Source organism: Theropithecus gelada, chromosome 6 (genome assembly GCF_003255815.1).
Source record: "Theropithecus gelada isolate Dixy chromosome 6, Tgel_1.0, whole genome shotgun sequence".
Lineage (NCBI taxonomy): Eukaryota > Metazoa > Chordata > Mammalia > Primates > Cercopithecidae > Theropithecus > Theropithecus gelada.
This window is the reverse complement of record NC_037673.1, coordinates 176,764,947-176,786,755: the sequence shown is the minus strand read 5'-3', so window position 1 is coordinate 176,786,755 and position 21,809 is coordinate 176,764,947. Positions and strand designations below refer to the sequence as shown.

Here is a 21,809-nt window from a genome sequence, read left to right as displayed (position 1 = left end):
AAGACATTCAGTTAATATATAGGAGCTAATAGATATTTATAGAACATTCCATCCAAAAACAGAAAACACATTCTTTTCCAGTACTCAAGAAACATATGCCAGGATGGACCACATCCTAGGCCATCAAACAAACTTCAACAAGTTAAAAAGAACTGAAATCATACAGAATGTTCAATTTCAGACCACAATGAAATCATATCAAAAATCAATAACCGAGCTGGGAGTAAAGTGCTTGTAGTCCCACCTACTTCAGAGGCTGAGGTGGGGGGGATTGCTTGGGCCTCAAGAGTCGGAAGCCAACCTGGGTAACACAGCCAGACCTCGTCCCAAAATAATAAACAAACAAATAAAATATACTGAGCTAGTGAAAACGAAAATACAAATATCAAAATTTGTTGCTGGACATAGCTTCTAAAGCAGGGTTGGGAGGAAAATGCATAAAGACAAAAGTCTAAATAAAGACAGAAGTCTCAATTCAATAATCTAAGCTATCGCCTCAAGAAGCTAGAAAAAAAAAAAAGAGCAAATGCAAGAAGGAAGGAAATACTAAAGAGCAGAACTCAATGAAATAAAAGTCTCCATATTGTTTTTATCTAAAAAGCAATAGCAGTTTTTTTTTTTTTAAAGTTGCTTCTGCCGAAGGAGGGCGCGCCTTCCTGGGCCACGCTGGAAAGCACCGGCTACCAGGCCGGCTTTAGGTCACACTGTGAGGAGCAGGGGGCCCAGCCCGGCCAGCCCCAACCGCCCAAGGTCTCACTCTCCACAGGGCCCTCCTCCCATGGCATGGATCCTGCCCCAGGCTCTCCACTCATCACGTCTCCAGTTATCCAGGTCCTTGCCATCTCCCTCTCCTCCCATGCGTCTGTCTTGGCCTCTGAGACTAAAGAACACTTTTCTCCTCTCTGTGGACTATGTCCTGATAAAAGTGCCAGGTCACTAGACCCCAGAAGCCTGGAGTGTGTTCCCTGTGGCCACACACAGCTGCACCGTTGTGAGGCTGAGTCCAAGAGCCAGTTCCTTCCTGGGGCTTCAGAACTGGTTCTGCAGATGTTGGCGGAAGGATGGACACTTAGATCGATGAAACAGAATTAAAAAATCCAGAAACAGATTCACACAGATATGCTCAACTGATTTTTGCCAAAGGTGCAAAACAATTCAGTGGAGGTAAGATCATCTTTCAATAACGCTGCTGGAGCAACTGGACATCCACAGGCCACAGACGCACACAAAAAGAACCTTGAGCTACTCCTCACATCTTTTAACTCAACCTTAAGTCAAAATGGATCATAGACTTAAATGAAAAACATAAGACCACAAAGCTTTTAAAAGAAAACCTAAGGGAAAAATCTTTGGGACTTAGAGCTATTCAGAGTTCTTAGACTCGAAACAAAAATCAGGATCCATAGAAGAAAAAACTGATAAACTGGGCTTCATTAAAATTAAAAACTTCTGCTGTGCAATGACCTTGTAAAAAGCTACATACTGAGAGAAATATGTGCAAACCACATATTCCACCAACGACTAGTATCTCGAATATATAAAGGACTCCCAGTAAAAAAGCAAACAATCTAATTAGAACACGGACAATGACAAGAAGAAATGTCACCGAAGAAAAACATTACAGATGACAAATAAGCACCTATAAAGATGCTGAATATCTTTAGTCATTGGGGAAATGTAAATCAAAACCATGAGATGACTACACACCTACCAGAAAGGCTAACACAAAAATAGTGACAACACCAAATGCTGGTGAGGATGCAGAGAAAGTGAATCACCCGTGCACTGCTGGTTAGAATGTAAAACAGTGCTGACACTACAGAAAACCATTTAGCAATTTCTTAAAAAATGAAATACACAACCCTCAAATGACCCAGCCACTGCCCTCCGGGACATTTACCCTAGAGAACTGAGTAACTCACACAATAACCTGCACACTGAATGTTCACAGCAGCTCTTATTTGTAACAGCTCCAAATAAGAAGTCATCCAGATTTCCTTCAGCAGGTAAATGGTTAAACTAACCACGAGACATTTCTATCATAGAATACTACTCTTGTCTATTTAAAGGAACAAATTGTCAATACATGCAACCAGGACAAATATCCAAATAATTAACCTGAGTGGAAAAGCCCATCTCAAAAGACTGCATACAGTATGATTCCATTCAGTGGCATTCTTTTTTTTGAGACAGAGTCTCGCTCTGTCGCCCAGGCTGGAGTGCAGTGGCGCGATCTCGGCTCACTGCAACCTCTGCCTCCGGGTTCATGCCATTCTCCTCCCTCAGCCTCCCAAGTAGCTAGGACTACAGGAGCCTGCCACCACGCCCGGCTAATTTTGTTTTTGTATTTTTAGTAGTGATGGGGTTTCACCATGTTGGCCAGGATGGTCTCGATCTCCTGACCTCATGAGCTGCCTGCCTCGGCCTCCCAAAGTGCTGGGATTATAGACGTCAGCCACTGCGTCCGGCCCAGTAGCATTCTTAAAAGAGCAAAACTTAGGAGTGAGCTGGGGCAGGAACAAAGTAGGTATGGCTATAAGAGTGCAACAAAAGGATCTTCTGGTGATAGAAATGTTCTACAATCCTTTTCTAAATGGACATATAATTGTATATGTTTATGGGGAACCCGGTGTGGTGTTTCCACACAGTTATTCATTGTGGAATGATCAAATCAGACTAATCCACATATCCATCACCTCAAATACTTATTTCTCTGTGGTGAAAACATTTAATATCCATTCTTTTAGCTGTTTAAAAATACAAATTATTATTAACTACAGTCACTATGCTATGCAACAGATCACCAGACCTATTACTCCTGTGTAAATGAAACTGCGCACTCTCTGACCAACCTCGCTCCTTTCCACTCCGTCCCCTGTCCCCAAGCCTCTGGGAACAACCATTCTACACGCTACTTCTATGAGTCTGACTTCTAAAGACTTCACACATAAATGAGATCATGTTTGTTTTTGTCTGTGTCTGGCCTATTTCACAAAATATTCTGTATCTCGACTATTCTGTGTACGATGATGTGAAACTATAGTTTTGAAAGATGCTACTATTGGAGGGAGTTGGGTAAAGGGGATAGGATTGTTCTGCATTATTTCTTGTAAGTGCATGTGAATCTACAAGTATCTCAAAATAAACAGTTTAAGAAAAGAAAAAAAAAAGTGAATGGGCACCTAAGGTCACAGTCCTGCCTTTCACTGTAGCACTGTAGCACAATTTTGAAGAGCATTTAAAAATGTAGAGGAAAAGGTGAAGGCTGCCAGCCATCCTGCAACAACTTCAAAGAAAATGGTATGAACTGATTCATGAGGCAGAAATACTTTGGTTCTGCAAGAATGTATGACGTATAATAGCAAACTAACATGACTCTGAACTAAGTGATATGTTTTCTCTCTTCCAAGCGGATGCCAGGAGAAATCAATGATAGTTTTCAGAAGGCAAAGATGACACAATTGCTTTAAGAAGTAAAGCAGCAGATCTACCCCAAAACGGATCATTCCACCCAATGTTCCAACACAACATTAGAATTAAAGCGTAAACTGCAAAAGCTCAGAAAAATAAAAGGATTTGTCCAAAGGAGGTATAAACCAGTAAAAGAAGACTGCTATTACGGATGCGTAATGCTGTCCAACAGGATATGTGAGATAAACAAATGTCTCTTTGAAACTACACTTCCAAGAAAGAAACACAGACGTCTAGAGGTGATAAAGTAAAGCATCTAAAACAGAAAAGCAAGGGATCATCAAAAATGAAGGAGGCATAAAGAACTGCCCCTACCGCTGCAGGCATTTACACTTAGAGGCTTTCGTATACATTAAATCAGTATGAAAATTTACGGCCGGGTGAAGTGGCTCACACCTGTAATCCCAGCAATTTGGGAGGCCGAGGAGGGTGAATCACTTGAGGTCAGGAGTTTGAGACCAGCCTAGCCAACATGGTGAAACCTCGTCTCTGCTAAAAATACAAAAACTTAGCTGGGCATGGTGGTGGGTGCCTGTAATCTCAGCTACTCAGGAGGCTGAAGCAGAAGAATCGCTTGAACCTGGGAGGAGGAGGTTGCAGTGAGCCGAGATTGTGCCACTGCAATCCAGCCTGGGTGACAGAGACTCCATCTCAAAAAAAAAAAAAGAAAAGCAAATTTGTGACTGGTGACCCTAACTTCAAATAAAGTTTGTGAAAATCCTTAGTGAGTACGAATTACAGTTTGTAAAACATATACTGTCAGATGATAAAAACCTTGAATTGGAGAAACATACCTCTGCCATGAGGAAGACTGGAAAAACAAAGAGGGTCTCAACATTCTGTAATGTTCCATTTCTTTTGCATTAAAAAAATTATACATAAAAATGATAAAGTATTCACTGTTAATTCTGGCAGTCAGTATATGGACACTTTGCCACACAGTACTTTTCTGTTCTTCAAATTTAGAAACAGCTAGACTGGGAAATATAACAGAAAAGGGCATCTTCATCTTGCATTTCACTGGCCTTTATTTTTAGGAGCCTTAGCTAGTGCAGCCCACACAGAAAAAAAATTCCAAACCATTTACAATGCTGATGTTTGTTGAGTATGACTTTCCATACATTTTAAAACATATATTTGTATTTTTTATTTTTTTTAAACTGTTATGATATATAAAATATTTATAGGACTAAAACCTTTTATATAACTATTTTTAATAAACTAAGAGTGCAATTCCTTTTTTTTAAAGACAGAGTCTCACTCTGTCGTGCAGGCTGGAGTGCAGTGCCACAATGTCAGCTCACTTCAACCTCTGCTTCCCAGGTTCAAGCAATTCTCATGCCTCAGCCTCCCAAGTAGGTGGTACTATAGGTGGGAACCACCATGCCCAGCTGACTTTTGTAGTTTTGGTAGAGATGGGGTTTTGCCATGTGGCTCATGCTGGTCTTGAACTCCTGGCCTCAAGATACCCGCCCACCTGAGCCTCCCAAAGTGTTGTGATTACAGGTGTGAGCGACTGAGGCCGGCTTACGGCTGCAAATCTTGAAGCCTTCATCCAGTGACTTTTTTGAAGAAGCAACTGTACAGTAGGCTAGACACACCTACCTAAGGCAGGTGAAGAGCCGCTTAACATGATAAAAAATTTACAGGCATTGATGTATTGTCAAAATATAACTTTTAATATTGTTGGCTTAAAAATATTTATTTTCTAATAGTTCTTGCTGGATCAGTTATGGCTCTATAATCAAGTCCTCATAAATCAAGAAAAATATGCTTAAATCTTGATCATCAGCAGGTTCAAACGGTCAAAATTTTCTACTTACTGTTTTCTGTACTATATGAGAGGCTCTATTTTTTTGAGATTTGAATCTAAGAAAAACAGCTGTTTATAACATGATGAAATAAAGACAGTATAGCCTCAGGGAAATATCCCCAGAACACAGGGTTCACTAAAACAGAGTCTAGAAAAGAAGGGCTGGGCCCGGAGCAAAAAAAAGAAAACAAAGACTAGTAGATAGTCTACAGCTGAGCAGAGAAGAATAAAACCATTGCGATATAGCTAAGAAACTGATGAAGTCTGGGGGAAAATGAGTCTTTAAAGAATCCCCTAGCAGAAAGATTCTTGCCTTCTTTAGATTCAAAGACACATATACAAACCATAAGAAGTACAAATATGGAAGTCATACCTTTCAGGCCTAAAGTCTGCAACTGAAACAGTTTTCCCAGCTCAAAAGGTAGAACTCGTAACAGGTTGTTATTTAAATGGAGCTCCCTGTTGATGTAAAAATTCCAGGAAGTCAGAAAAATATGTTAGCCTTTAACAGTTAAAATCAACAACATAGTTTCTAGGAATATAAGCACCTAACAATGAAAAAATGTTACATTATATTTCAATGTCCAGTACAGCATTTCTTAAACTACATGTGGTTAAAAAAAAAAAAAAAAAAAAAAAACTGCCAGAGAATACAAGAAACAAATTACTAGAAAAATGAAATAATGGGGGAAAAGGACAAAATACAAGCCCCAATTTTTAAGAAGTATTAGATTTAACAGACATATAAAATTACTCAATTGCTATATTAATCTCACTGCAGACCGGCAAGACAGTTTGCAAACTGGCCCCAGGTCACACACCACACCGAGTATCACTGGTCTAGCACACGTGGGGTCTACTACACGTTTAAGAAAGTGGAAATGATAAACTAGCCTACCATGTGAATTCTTAAAAGAGAACTAAAATAATCATTTATGACTCAAAAGAGCTTATAACAGCTGCACAATTAAGCTGATGATTGCTATTAACTAAAGTTGCGTTTAAAAAATAACAGTAGCTGTATTAACTATTCATTATTATTCTTAATAATTTGTTTTGCAGAGATAACCATAATATAAATATCAAAGGAATCTTCAAGGGTTGCGGCAGAGAGGGGGGAACATTCGGGGAAAGAACCACCAGAGACCCAATACTGATACAGCGGCAGTTTTATTTGTCTTTTTTTTTTTTTTTTTTTGAGACAGAGTCTCGCTCTGTCGCCCAGGCTGGAGTGCAGTGGCGCGATCTCCCCTCACTGCAAGCTCCGCCTCCTGGGTTCATGCCATTCTCCTGCCTCAGCCTCCCAAGTAGCTGGGACTACAGGTGCCCATCACCATGTCCGAATAATTTTTTGTATTTTTAGTAGAGACGGGATTTCACCATGTTAGCCAGGATGGTTTCCATCTCCTGACCTCGTGATCCGCCCGCCTCAGCCTCCCAAAGTGCTGGGATTACAGGCGTGAGCCACCGCGCCCAGCCCTATTTGTCAATTCTTAAGTGTGCAGGATATATATTTCTATAATCTTTGGTTTTTGACATTTAAATGAATCTTGGTTACTGAGCAAGCCAGAAGGTCTGTGTGGCTGTAAACTGAACAAGAAGAGCTAGTTCTGATATCTGGCTCCTATTTCCAAACACAACACACAGAAAAAAGGAGGTCCCTCGGCTGGCCGCAGTGGCCCACGCCTGTAATCCCAGCACTTTGGGAGGCTGAGGCAGGCAGATCACTTGAGGTCATGAGTTCGAGACCAGCCTGGTCAACATGGTGAAACCCTGTCTCCACTAAAAATACAAAAATTAGCCGGGCATGGTGGCACACACCTATAATCCTAGCTACTCAAAAGGCCGAGGCAGGAGAAATGCTTGAACCCAGAGTCAGAGGTTGCAGTGAGCTGAGGTCACACTATTGCACTCCAGCCTGGGCGACAAGAGTGAAACTCCATCTCCAAAAAAAAAGGAGGCCCTTCCTCTGTCTCCAATAAAAAAAAAGGAGGTCCTTCAAGTAAATTTGTTTCAGAGGACTAAAAACAGTCATAGAATAAACTCAATAATTAAGCCTAAAAAAAAGTCAAAAGGCTGGAGTAGGAGCAACAGAGGCAAAGACCTTTCAAAAGGTCCTTATTCCTTTTTACTACATGGCTAATGGCAGAAGGCAGTAGAAAAGCCAGTGGAACCATGTCAAGAAGTCAGTTAATATGAAATAGTACAAACTATTCCATTGGGGTTAACGTAATACCTGGAATTTAGCCTTATATTTAACTTCGTTAGATCTTATCTACCTTATAAAACAGAAGTAAAATAGTAATAATAATAATAATGGGCCAGCCACAGTGGCTCATGCCTGAAATCCCAGTTTTCTGGGAGACCAACATGGGAGGATCTTTTGAGGTTAGGAGTTTAAGACCTGCCTGGGCAACACAGTGAGACCCTCATCTCTATCAAAATAAAAACAGCAATGAGCATTTCTTCTCTTTCTTTTTTTCTAGAGGGCAGGAGGGTGGAGACAGGGTCTGTCTTGCTCTGTCACCCAGGAAGGAGTGCAGTGGCATGATCTCTGCTCACTGCAACCTTGACCTCCTGGGCTCAAGTCATCCTTGCGCCTCAGCCTCCCGGGTAGCAGGGACTACAGGTGCACGCCCAGCTAATTATCTGGGGATTTTTTTTTTTTAGAGACCAGATTCTCACTATGTTGACAAGACTGGTCTGAAACACCTGGGCTTAAGCAATCAGCCTGCCTCAGCCCCACAAAGTACTGGGATTAGAGATGTGAACCACCGCATGCAGCCTGCAATTACCATTTCTTGCAATACAGTCTATGCCAGGCAACATACTAATGTTTTTTTACCCATTATCTCAAATATCCCTTATCCTGGGTCACGAAGGTTGTCCAAGATCACACAACTCATAAATGGAAAAGTTAAGATTCCAACCTGAACTTACACATGTGACTCCAAATGCTACATATTTCATGCTATACGCCCCCAAATTTAATAATTAATTCTAGCTCTTTCAAGTCCAGGCTTTACTACCATCAAACATACAAGCCCTGGGATGGCAAAAAAGGTTTTACCAATTGGCAATGGTTTCCTGGACCCTGTGTTAAGGATGGTGCCCTGTTTGTCATGGGGAAGTATGTGGGATACCGTAAGTGCCTTGCAGTCCAGCCCCTCTCTGTCCAAACTTTTTCATTCAAAACTAAAGTATATTACACAAAATACAGTAATTAAAAAATTCAGCCAATCATCTACGTAATTTATTATTAGCTGACATTCAGTTTTCCCAAAAATAAAACTATAAAGTTATAAAGGATATAGTTATGTTTCCTTTTATTCAAATACCATTAAATAGTTTTGGTTCCTAACACAACGTTTTTTTGTTTTTTTTTTTTGAGATGGAGTCTTGCGCTATCACCCAGGCTGGAGTGCACTGGCGTGATCTCAGCTCACTGCAAGCTCCGCCTCCCGGGTTCACGCCATTCTCCTGCCTCAGCCTCCTGAGTAGCTGGGACTACAGGCGCCCACCACCACGCCTGGCTAATTTTTTGTATTTTTAGTAGAGATGGGGTTTCACCATGTTGGCCAGAATGGTCTCGATCTCCTGACCTCATGATCCTCCCACCACAGCCTCCCAAAATGCTGGGATTACAGGTGTGAGCCACCATGTCCGGCCTATATTTTGTTTTAGGGGTCATATAGTTAGTATGTATTAAGTTGTATCTGCATACCTGAGTGATACCATGTTTCCGAGTTCTGCGGGTAAGCTACGAATTTTATTAGATGACAGGTCCAAATACACCAGATTGTGAAGCTTGGCAATGTCTGAAGGAATTCGGGACAGGGAATTGTCACTCAAATGCAAAGCTGTCAGGTGAGTCAGTGACCACAAAGATGCACTTAAGCTTCTTACTTTTCCTGTAAGAGAAAAAAATACAGGAACGGATTATATAGTTTTCTCTACAATTTGTTCTGTAGATTCAGTAAGATTTAGATGTTGTTATGAGTAACTTAAATTTTATCCAAAAAACTTGTGAGAAGGGGGTTAACAGGAAATCTTACCTATTCTACAACAATTCATTGCTATGATTAAGTTATATGCTCCTCACTTAGCAGGTTAAAATAAAAAGTTAATGTGCCAACACTACTTAGATTGCATCTTTGGAGCACAAAAAGAATTTATCCTTTAAAATTATCTCAGATATGAGAGGGAAATATGATTAATTTATAGTAATGATAAATCCAATATCTGAACATCATGACTGGTTTGGACTTATGCAAAATAACACAAATTCTACTATCTCAGAGGCTGTTCATTATCTCCAGAAAACAAGAATGTTGCCTAAAAACAAAAAGGAACACAAGGTATTCTTAGTTGAGTTTTAAGACCAGAGTACCCAAGTGATAACTGCATGAAGAACCACAGAGCCAAGCAGCATTTGTATTACGTGTTAGCAAGTAAAAACACTTGCCCAGAAACACTTCAAATATTAAGTCAGACCTTTCTAATCAAATGTAGTAGGCATAAGATTCAGTGACTAAGAATAGAATGATAAAATCTTTCAATGCAATAATAAATCTGTACTTTGGTACTTCTTGATAAATTGTCAATGGTTTCTACAATCTAAGAATGTTCCCCATAATCTCCTTACTGGTTCAGGATCTAATCTGAGAGAGAATGAAACAAATGTAACGAAAACATACCAATCTTTCAGAACTGATTAATTTTCTATTGGTTGAAGAAAATGCAACCTTGAGACTTCTTACCAAGATAGAGTAACAAGAATTAAATTTACCATGCCACCTGTGACAACTATCATATCAGACAATATACATGAATCAGCAAATTTCTAAGATGAGACACCAACCAGTGCAGGAGAGTCATTCCTGAAGGGTGGGAAGCAAACAAGGTAGACCCTATAACTGTCTCAGCTTACTCCTTGGACAGCACTTACAGGAGGCAGCCCAAGGAGGGAAATCCCAGGTAGAGAATAGTGATCCTCCCTGAGTTCCAGAGACAGAGAGTCCAGGGAAGTCAAGGTAATTAGAAATCAAGAGGCAGAACATTAGAGAGAAGAGAAGAGAACAGAGAGAAGTCCAGAGATCTGAAGGGGCCCCCAACTCCCTGGCTTGTTGTCAACAGAGTATTGATCGGCACATGCATGTAAGAAACTGCCTGAGCCAGAGGGAAAAAAACACCTGAAAGGATTGTGGAGGCAGCAACTCCCAAGTTCACACGGAACTGAGGCTAGACTTTGTTCCTCAATGTCAGAGGAAGGACTGCTAACGGGTGCAGGGTTCCTTTTTGGGATGATGAAAATGTTCTGATTGTGGCAAATGTGGCACAACTCTGAGAATATATAAAACCCACTAGATTTGCACTTTAAATGGGTGAACTGTACAATGTGTGAATTGTATCTCAAGTTGTTACACAAGAGAAAAAACAGCAGAAAATGTCTATGTTTGACGAAAACTCTAAACTCACAGATACAAAAAGCTCAATGAGGGCAGGATGCAGTGGCTCATGCCTGTAATCCCAGCACTTTGGGAAGCTGAGATGGGTAGATCACCTGAAGTCAGGAGTTCAAGACCAGCCTGGCCAACATGGTAAAAACACAAAAATTAGCCAGGTATGCTGGTGGGCGCCTGTAATCCCAGCTTCTAGGGAGACTGACGCAGGGGAATCACTTGAACCCGGGAGGTGGAGGTTGCAGTGGGCTGAGCTGGCGCCACTGCACTCCAGTCTGGGCGACAGAGTGAGACTCCAGCTCAAAACAGACAGACAACTCCGTAACATATGAAACATATGAAATTTTCATAAAAAGCAAGAAAAGAAAATTACATGTACATCTTAATCAAATGGCTTAAAAGAGAAAATCTAAAAAGCCACCAGAGGAGGGGAAAAACATTTCATATAGGAGGAGCAAAGATAAAATGCAGCAGACTCCCAGCTGTAAACAGTAAGAGAGACTGACAGATGAGCAAAATCTTTTTTTTTTTTTGACGGAGTCTCGCTCTGTCGCCCAGGCTGGAGTGCAATGGCAGGATCTCAGCTCACTGCAGCCTCTGCCTCCCAGGTTCCAGCGATTCTCCTGCCTCAGCCTCCTGGGTAGCTGAGATTACAGGCCCACACCACCACGCCCAGCTAAGTTTTGTATTTTTAGGAAAGACGGGATTTCACCATGTTGGCCAGGCTGGTCTCGAGCACCTGACCTCAGGTGATTTGCCCACTTTGGCTTCCCAAAGTGCTGGGATTACAGGTGTGAGCCACGGCGTCCGGCCAGGAGTAAAAACTTTAATGTACTCTAAGGAAAAAAGAATCCTGTCAACCTAGCAAACTACCAAAAATAGCTTCCAAAAATGAAGGCACATTAACTTCTGACAAAGCCTGAGCATCCCTAATCTAAAATCCAAAATGCTCCAAAACCTGCAACTTTTGGAACAATGACATGAAATAGAGACTTCCTTGCTTTCTCATGGTTCAATGTAGATAAGCTTGGTTTCATGTACAAAATTTAAAATATTGGATAAAATTACCTTCAGGCTATGTATAAGTATATATGAACCATAAATGAATTTCAAGTTTTAGACTTGGGTTCCATCCCCAAGATATCTCATTACACACATACATGTAAATATTCAAAAATTAAAAAAAAAAATCTGAAATCCAAATCACTTTTGATCCCAAGGGATATTCTAGTTAAGAGATATCCAACCTGTAAAGAAAAGGTGAAATGATTCACTGCCAGCTCATCTACCTGACAGGAGACACCATGAGCCCTAACTAATAAAGCGTTACAGCCAAAAAAGCCAAACAAAGGAGGTAAAATGGAATGATTTTAAAAAAGCTCTATTATTTCAAAGCAAGACGTTAAGAAAAAACAAAGAAGCTTTATTATTTCAAAACAAGACAGTGAAGAAAAAATAGAACAAAGAATAAATGATATGAATAAAAAACAAATAGCAAGATGGGGAATTTTAAATCTAATGATAGGAATAACCATATTAAAATCAAATGGTTGGACTGGGCGCGGTGGCTCACGCCTGTAATCCCAGCACTTTGGGAGGCTGAGGCGGGTGGATCACGAGATCAGGAGATCGAGACTATCCTGGCTAACACGGTGAAACCCCATCTTTACTAAAAATACAAAAAATTAGCCGGGCATGGTGGCGGACGCCTGTAGTCCCAGCTACTTGAAAGGCTGAGGCAGGAGAATGGCGTGAACCCGGGAGGCGGAGCTTGCCGTGAGCTGAGATCGCGCCACTGCACTCCAGCCTGGGCGACAGAGCAAGACTCCATCTTAAAAAAAAAAAAAAAAAAAAAAAAGTTGAAAGAACCCACATAAAATGGACTGTCAATCAGCATTTTTAAAAAAGACCAAATTCTGCAATGCCTGCAAGAAACACACTTCAAATATAAAGACAAATAGAATCTGAGTATGAATAAATATACATAATGCTAATATTAGTAAAAAAAAAAAAAACAAAAACAAGAAACAGCTATACTAATAGCAAAGTAGATTTTAGAGCAAAGAATATTCCCAGGGAGAAAGAAGGTCACTTCATAATGATGAGTCATAATGATAAATCAGTCAGCTCATCAAAAGGACATACAATCCTAAATGTTTATGCAACTAGTAACAAAGTATGAGCAAAACATGACAGAACTGCAGGAAGAAACAGACAAATCCACGAGATTTCAGAACCTTTCAATTAACAAGAAAGAAAATCAGAAGGGATATAGAAGACCTCAACAAAACTATCAGTAAACTTGACCTCATTAATATTTCTATAATACTCTACCCAATAACAGTAGGATACACTTTTTTTTTTTTTTTTGAGACAAAGGCTCACTCTGTGCAGTGGCGTGATCTCGGCTCACGACGTCCTCCACCTCCTGAGTTCAAGCGACTCTCCTGCCTCAGCCTCCCGAGTAGCTGGCATTACAGGCGCCCACAACTACGCCCCGCTAATTTTTGTATTTTTACTAGACACTGGGTTTCACCATTATTGGCCAGGCTGGTCTCGAACCCCTGACCTTGTGGTACACCCACCTCGGCCTCCCAAAGTGCCAGGATTACAGGTGTGAGCGGCTGCGCCAGGCCAGAATACACATTCTTTTCAAGTACACAAAGAATATTTACCAAGACAAATCCCATGCTGGGTCATTAAACAAGCTGAAAAATGGAAAGATTAAAATATCAAACAGTACATTTTCTTTTTTTTTTTTTTTTTTTTGAGACGGAGTCTCGCTCTGTCGCCCAGGCTGGAGTGCAGTGGCCGGATCTCAGCTCACTGCAAGCTCCGCCTCCCGGGTTCACGCCATTCTCCTGCCTCAGCCTCCCGAGTAGCTGGGACTACAGGCGTCCGCCACATCGCCCGGCTAGTTTTTTTTGTTATTTTTTTAGTAGAGACGGGGTTTCACCGTGTTAGCCAGGATGGTCTCGATCTCCTGACCTCGTGATCCACCCCTCTCGGCCTCCCAAAGTGCTGGGATTACAGGCTTGAGCCACCGCGCCCGGCCAAACAGTACATTTTCTGACAAAAATATGTTGGAATTAAATTAGAAATCAACAAAGATATCTGAAGAATACCCAAATATTGGAAATTAAATAACTCCCTGGTCAGAAGCAATCAAAAGAGTAATGAGAAGTATTTTGAACTGAAAGAAAAGGAAAACATAAAAAGACACCACATTTTGTGGGATGTAGCTAAAGCAGTAGAAAAGAAGTAAAGTCTCGGCCGGGCGCGGTGGCTCAAGCCTGTAATCCCAGCACTTTGGGAGGCCGAGATGGGCGGATCACGAGGTCAGGAGATCGAGACCATCCTGGCGAACACAGTGAAACCCCGTCTCTACTAAGAAATACAAAAAATAGCCGGGCGAGATGGCGGGCGCCTGTAGTCCCAGCTACTCGGGAGGCTGAGGCAGGAGAATGGCGTGAACCCGGGAGGCGGAGCTTGCAGTGAGCTGAGATCCGGCCACTGCACTCCAGCCTGGGCTACAGAGCGAGACTCCGTCTCAAAAAAAAAAAAAAAAAAAAGAAGTAAAGTCTCAAATCAATGACCTTGGCTTCTATCTTAACAAACTAGGGGGAAAAAAATTAAATGCAAACTAAGCAGAAGAAAGGAGATAAGTCTAAGATCAGAGATCAATGAAATATGTAAGGGAAAACCAACTAATCCAATAACCCAAAAGCTGGTTCTTTGAGAGGTAGAGTAAAACTGATAAACCTCTAGCCACACTGATCAGGAGAAAAAGAGAAAAGATACAAATTACTATGATCTGGAATGAAAGATCAAAACCACTATATATATATATATATATATATTTTTTTTTTTTTTGAGACGGAGTCTCGCTGTGTCCCCCAGGCTGGAATACAGTGGCGCGATCTCAGCTCACTGCGAGCTTTGCCTCCCGGGTTCACGCCATTCTCCTGCCTCAGCCTCCTGAGTAGCTGGGACTACAGGCGCCCACTACCGCGTCCGGCTAATTTTTTCTATTTTTAGTAGAGACGGGGTTTCACCGTGGTCTCGATCTCCTGACCTTGTGATCCGCCCGCCTCGGCCTCCCAAAGTGCTGGGATTACAGGCGTGAGCCACCGCGCCCGGCACCACTATATATTTTTAAGTATTAAAAAGATACAGGTCATAAAAATCTGTTCAAATGTTTACAGTGGCTTTATTCATGATTTCCAGAAATAGTAAACAACTCAAAAAAAATTCTTCAACTGGGAAAGGAACACATAATGATACATGAAAACAATAAAATGCTACTGAGTAATGAGCTACTCACTCATACAACTTCTATGAAATGTAAAAGGCTACATACTCTATTGTGCCATATATATGGCATTCTTACAAAGAAAAAAACTGTAAGAATAGAAAAAAGATCAGAGGCTCTGGGTGAAGGAGGGAGGCTGACTACAGTCACTGGAGATTTGGGGAAACAACAGAACTTTTTTTTTTTTTTTTTTTTTTTAAAATACAGACAAGGTCTCACAATGTTGACCAAGCTGCACTTGAACTCATAGGCTTAAGTGACACTCCCACCTCAGCCTCCCTAGTGGTTGGGACTAGGGACAACAGAACTATTCTCTCTCTTTTTTTTTTTGGAGGCAGAGTCTTCCTCTGTTGCCCAGGCTGGAGTGCAGTGATGTGATCTCAGCTCACTGTAACCTCCGCTTCCGGGGTTCAAGCAATTCTCCTGCCTCAGCCTCCCGAGTAGCTGTGACTACAGGAGCACACTGCTATGCCTGGATAATTCTTTTGTATTTTAGTAGAGACAGGGTTTTACTGTGTTGCCCAGAGTGGTCTCGAACTCCTGAGCTCAGGCAATCCGTCTGCCTCAGCCTCCCAAAGTGGCAGGATTACAGGTGTGAGCCACTGGGCCTGGCTTCTATCTTGATTTTAGTGCTAGTTACACAACTGTAGGTTTGCCAAAACTTCTATAACTATACACTAAAAAGGGTGAAGTTGCCTATAGGTAACTATACCTTAATAAATTATTAAAAGATTATAAAAATATTTTGAATATTATTCCAATAAATAACAACAAACCACATGAAATGGACAATTTCATACACAGAGGGTACCAAACTACACTCAAAAAAAGAAACAGGAACCTAAATAGACCAATAATACATTACAAAAATTGAATTTATACTGAAAAACCTGCCTACACAAAATTCTACAACCACACCGGTTCACTGGTAACCACCAGCAAACATTTGAAGACAACATAACGCCGATTCTACTCAACTCCGTCCACAAAACTAAAGATGAGAAGGCACTTTCTACATTGTTCTGAAGTATCACCCTGATACTACCCAGGCAAAAACAGTACAAGAAAAGCACAAAAAAACCTTATGAATATAAATGCAAAAATTCTTAACAAAATCTTAGCAAATCAAATCCAGCAGTATACTGAAAAGATAACAACCAAGGTTATTTCAGAAATTAAAGGTTTAACATTCCAAAATCAATGTAAATTCATTATCTTAGCAGACTAAAAAATTAAAGCCTCAGAATCATCTAAATAGATGCACTTTAAAAAACAAAAAAAAAGACTGATGAAAATATAATATCCATTCCTGATTTTAAAAAAAGAGAATGCACTAAATTAAAAACAGAACTTCTTGGCTGGGCACAGTGGCTCACGCCTGTAATCCCAGCACTGTGGGAGGCCGAGGTGTGGGGAATCACCTGAGGTCAGGAGTTCAAGACCAGCCTGGCCAACACAGCGAAACCCCGTCTCTACTAAAAATACAAAAACTTAGCCAGGCGTGGTGGGGCACACCTGTAGTTCCAATTACTCGGGAGGTGAATCCCTTGAATCTGGAAGGTGGAGGTTACAGTGAGCCGAAATCATGCCACTGCACTCTAGCCTGGGCAACAAGAGTGAAACTCCATCTCAAAAAAAAAAATAATAAATAAATAAATAAATAAATATAGAACTTCTTAACCCTGTTAAAAGACATCTACAAAAAGCTTAGTGGTAAAGGAATTAATGGTTTCCTCCTAACATGAGAAACAAAGCAAGAATGTCCACTCTCACTACGCCCATTCAGCGTTATACTGGAGGTTCTAGCCAATACGATAAAGCAAGAAAAACAAAGCATTTGGAAGGCAGAAGTAAAACTGTCTTTATTTACAAACAGCATATGTATGTAACTAATCCCATGTATCTATATACATATTTATGCAACTAATCCTATGGTATTTACAAAAATGTCACTAACAAGAAAATTTAGCAAGGTCAATATACCAAAAAAGTGTATATTTCTGTATAATGAACAATCAGAAACTGAAATTTAAAATGACACAATTTACAACAGCATCAAAACTATCTGACCAAAAAAATGTACAGTCAAAACTACAAAACAATGCTAACAGAAAGTAAGGAAGTCCAAAATAAATGAAGAGATACATGGAGTTCACAGGTGAGAAAACTCAGTATCAAGAGGTTAGCTCTCCCCAAACTGGTCTACAGAGTTAACACACAATTCCCCCAAAAATGCCAAGTTTGAAATTTGTAAACCGATCCTACAATTCATATGGAAATTCAAAGGACTTAGAAAACATCTAAACAATGTTGAGGCCAGGTGCGGTGGCTCACGCCTGTAACCCCAGCACTTTGGGAAGCCGAGGTGGGTGGATCACGAGGTCAGGAGACTGAGACCATCCAGACCATCCTGGCTAACACAGTGAAACCCTGTCTCTACTTAAAATACAAAAAATTAGCTGGGCGTGGTGGTGGGCGCCTGTAGTCCCAGCTACTTGGGAGGCTGAGGCAGGAGAATGGTGAATCAGGGGGGAGGAGCTTGCAGTGAGCCGAGACTGAGCCACTGCACTCCAGCCTGGGCGACAGAATAAGACTCTGTTTCCAAAAAAAAAAGAAAACATCTAAACAATGTTGAAAAAGAACACAGCTATAGGGCTAACATTACCTAATTTCAGGGCTTATTATATAAAACTCTCAAAATTCAATATTAAGAAAACAAAGCAGGGCATGGTGGCTCACACCTTTAATCCTAGCACTTTGGAATGCCGAGGCGGGAGGATCGCGGGAAGCCAGGAGTTTGGGTCTCACTATGTTGCCTAGGCTGATTTCAGTCTCTAAAAAAAGATTTAAATTAGCCAGACATGGTGGCACACACCCATAGTCCCAAGCTACTCAGAAGGCTGAGGAGTGAGGCTCACTTGAGCCCAGGAGTTCAAGGTTACAGTGAGCTAAGGCTGTGCCACTGTACTCCACCCTGGATGAGAGAGCAAGACCCCGTGTCAAAAGAAAAACAGAAAGAAAAGAAAAAGAGAGAAAGAAAGAAAAAGGGAGAGAAAGAGAAAGAGTGACAGAGACAGAAAAAGAGGGGCCAGGTGCGGTGGCTCACGCCTGTAATCCCGGCACTTTGGGTGGCCGAGACAGGCGGATCACTGAAGGTCAGGGTGATTCAAGACCAGCCTGGCCAAGATGGTGAAACTCCCATCTCTAACAAAAATACAAAAATTAGCCGAGCGAGACTCTGTCAAAAAAAAAGGAGAGAAAGAAATAAAACATAATTTTCAAACCAAGTGAAAGATCTAACAGATACTTCACCAAAGAAGATATAAACAGATGGCAAATAATCACATGAAAAGATGCTCAAAATTGGGAGTCATTAGGGAAATGCAAATTTAAACCACTCTGAGATAGTACTACATACCCAGAAGAATGGCTAAATTTAAGACTTGTGTTGGTGAGGGCATGGATCAAAGACATCTAGTAGGAATATAAAACAAAACGTCTTTGCAAACCAGTTTCAGTTTTTTAGAAAGTTAAACATACGCTTACTATATGATCAATTCCATTTTTAGGAAATAAAAGTTATGCCCACACAAAGGGGAATGTTCATGGCAGCTTTATTTGTAATAGTCAAATATTGGAAACAATCCAAGTGTGTTCAACAGGAGAACAAATAAATGCTGGCATAGCCATACAATGAACTACTATTCAGTAATAAAAAAGAATGCACTACTAAAGACCAGCAAAACACTATGGACGAACTACTGAGTAAGTACAGAGGGTAAGAGCAGAACAAAATCACCAAAAACAACAACAAAAAAATGCAAGGTGTCCATTTGCATGAAAAAAAGAAAAATGTGTACATGCTAAAAAACATCATTTATACAAAAATTCCAAAAAATGCAAACTAATCTAAGGTTATAGAAAGCAGAACAGCGGTTGCTTAGAAATGGGGGAAGGACGCCGGGCGCGGTGGCTCAAGCCTGTAATCCCAGCACTTTGGGAGGCCGAGACGGGCGAATCACGAGGTCAGGAGATTGAGACCATCCTGGCTAACATGGTGAAACCCCATCTCTACTAAAAAATACAAAAAACTAGCCAGGCGAGGTGGCGGGTGCCCGTAGTCCCAGCTACTCGGGAGGCTGAGGCAGGAGAATGGCGTAAACCCGGGAGGCGGAGCTTACAGTGAGCTGAGATCTGGCCACTGCACTCCAGCCTGGACGACAGAGTCAGATTAAAAAAAAAAAAAAGAAATGGGGGAAGGAATGGAGAAACAGGAGAGGTGGGGAAGGAAGGATCACAAACTTCCAGGATCAATGAATACGATCATTCTTGATTGTGGTGATGGTTTCACAGGTGTACACAGTCAAAATATACACATTATTCACTTTATGCATGCCAATTTCTGAATGTCAACTATACTTCAGTAAAACTGTATAAAAAAATCTATCTTAATCCAAGAAGGTATTTCCCTTACTTTGCTGTAAACAGAAGAGACACCATACCACAAACTGAAAACACACAGCTGACAGTCAATATGAATAAGGCATTTAATATAAAACAATTTGTTGTTTTTTTGAGACAGGGTCTCATTCCATCACCCAGGCTGGAGTGCAGTGTTGTGCTTGCTCATAGCTCACTGCAGCCTTTAACTCCTGGGCTCACATGATCCTCCTGCCTCAGCTTCCCAAGTAGCTGGAACTAGAGGCGTGAGCCCCTGTGCCTGGTTCCCTGCCATGTTTTCTGGGTCTTTGCTTCACTCAAGAGAGGGGAAGGGTTTGCCTAAAGCAGCAAACAGAGCTCCTGAATGGAGACATACAACTTCTATGGATTTATGGAGGTTCATTTTAAAAGTCTGCCAACTTGTATACCTCATTTTCCCATAGAGGGTGATCATAATTCTATCTGTCAGAAAAATAAGCTGACATTTCAAGAAGGCAGAAGGTAGCCAGAAAGAAAACCACAAAGTCTGTGAATAAGGGAAAGGAAAAAAGTCAAGTAAAAGCATAAATCCTATATGAGGTAAAGGCAGGAAGACAAGGAGAACTCAGATCTCTACCACACACACACATAACTTTGGAATAAATTTCTAAGTACCAAAAAACCAGAAAAGAAATGAAACAGAATAGTTCTCAGCATAACTCAAATCCTAGAATCCAAACATGAAAACAGTTGTCAGGTTTGAATTCATTAAAATGTAAAACTTCTTTCTACATGGGGAAGACACCAACGTGTTCGGAAGCTAACCATTAGTCAATTTTCAGTATCCACCATGCTGGTATGGGGACAGAATGGTAAATAATATCATGTCCCTGCCCTTATGATTTCCTGTGAGTTGTATAATGAGAGAAAAGAAAACAAACAGACGAAGAAATCAACAGGAAAATGAACAACGGGTAAGAATAGGCCACTAAAAAAAACAAAGCATATTAAAAACAAATCTTCATACTCAGTAATAAAAAATGTTTATGATAGCAAAATTAAAAAGACTAATATCCAATACTGACAAGGCGAAAGGGGAAACAGACACATTCTTTCATTATGGGAAAGATGCAACTATTTGGAAGCCAGTCTGGTAATATCTACTGAAATGTTAAACCTGAGTATTCTTTGCCCCATCAATTCCACAATTTGTGATTTACCTTATGAAAACACTTGTTCAGGTATGCTAAGATAATAATATTGTTGGTAGTTGGGGAAAATGAGAAATACAAATGATCATTAATAGAGCATACTTAATTATGTTTCATTCATATAATATTCCTTAGCCATTCTCTTTTAGAATGAAATAGTTATGTACACTGATGTGGAAATAGGTTCACAACAAATGAAGCAAAAAAAAACAAATTTCAAAATGTGGTACTTCATTTTCGTTTAAAAAATCAGAGTTTACGCCGGGTGCGGGGGCTCACGCCTGTAATCCCAGCACTTTGGGAGGCCGAGACAGGCAGATCACAAGGTCAGGAGATCGAGAAGACCATCTGGCTAACACGGTGAAACTCCGTCTCTACTAAAAATACAAAAAATATTAGCTGGCCGTGGTGGCGGGCGCCTGTAGTCCCAGCTACTTGGGAGGCTGAAGCAGGAGAATGGCGTGAACCCAGGAGGCGGAGCTTGCAGTGAGGGGAGATCGCGCCACTGCACTCCAGCCTGGGCGACAGAGCGAGACTCCGTCTCAAAAAAAAAAAAGAAAATTCAGTGTTTAAAAGATTAGTAACAGAAGTAAAAGAACATAATGTACTGGAGAAAGATAAATCTCTACCACGGAACTATGCAATACAAGAAATTAAGGATCCTAATTTTCTGGAAGAGGTCAATGAACAAAAAGGAAGTCACCGTTTGATCATCTCATGATACTTATCTACTTCTTCACCACAAAACTTCACCACAAAATTATACATACTCATAAGTACCCCAAAACTTGCATTTACTTTTAAGCAGTTTAGTGACTGGAGGAAGGCTGGGATTATCCTGACCTACGTTAAGAGCCCTGTTTCGATAAGTGATTTCATTCTAAAATACCCAGCACCATTTATTGCTAAATGCCAAGAGACAAGAGAAATCAATTTGTGTGTTCTGAAATCAGGCGGGTGATCAGTAAACACTAAAAGAACTAGATGTAATTAGTAGACCTACCAGGAAATCAAAATAACTATGCATTTGCAGATATAGAAAAAAACTAACAAGCAGCTGGGTGCAATGGCTCACGCCTGTAATCCCAGCACTTTGGGAGGCCGAGGTGGGCGGATCATGA

At 40.8% G+C, this 21,809-nt stretch overlaps 1 protein-coding gene across 2 annotated transcripts in view; it reads right to left on the bottom strand.

Annotated features, from left to right (window-relative positions):
* Positions 1 to 21,809, bottom strand: part of CNOT6 (CCR4-NOT transcription complex subunit 6) — an 87,078-nt gene that overhangs the window by 20,532 nt on the left and 44,737 nt on the right. For both annotated transcript variants that reach the window (XM_025388576.1, XM_025388577.1), the window contains 2 exons: positions 9,009 to 9,195; positions 5,658 to 5,743 (listed from right to left, as the gene is read on the bottom strand). In XM_025388576.1, the coding sequence (XP_025244361.1) occupies positions 5,658 to 5,743; positions 9,009 to 9,195 (273 nt within the window). The remainder of the gene's footprint in view (positions 1 to 5,657; positions 5,744 to 9,008; positions 9,196 to 21,809) is intronic.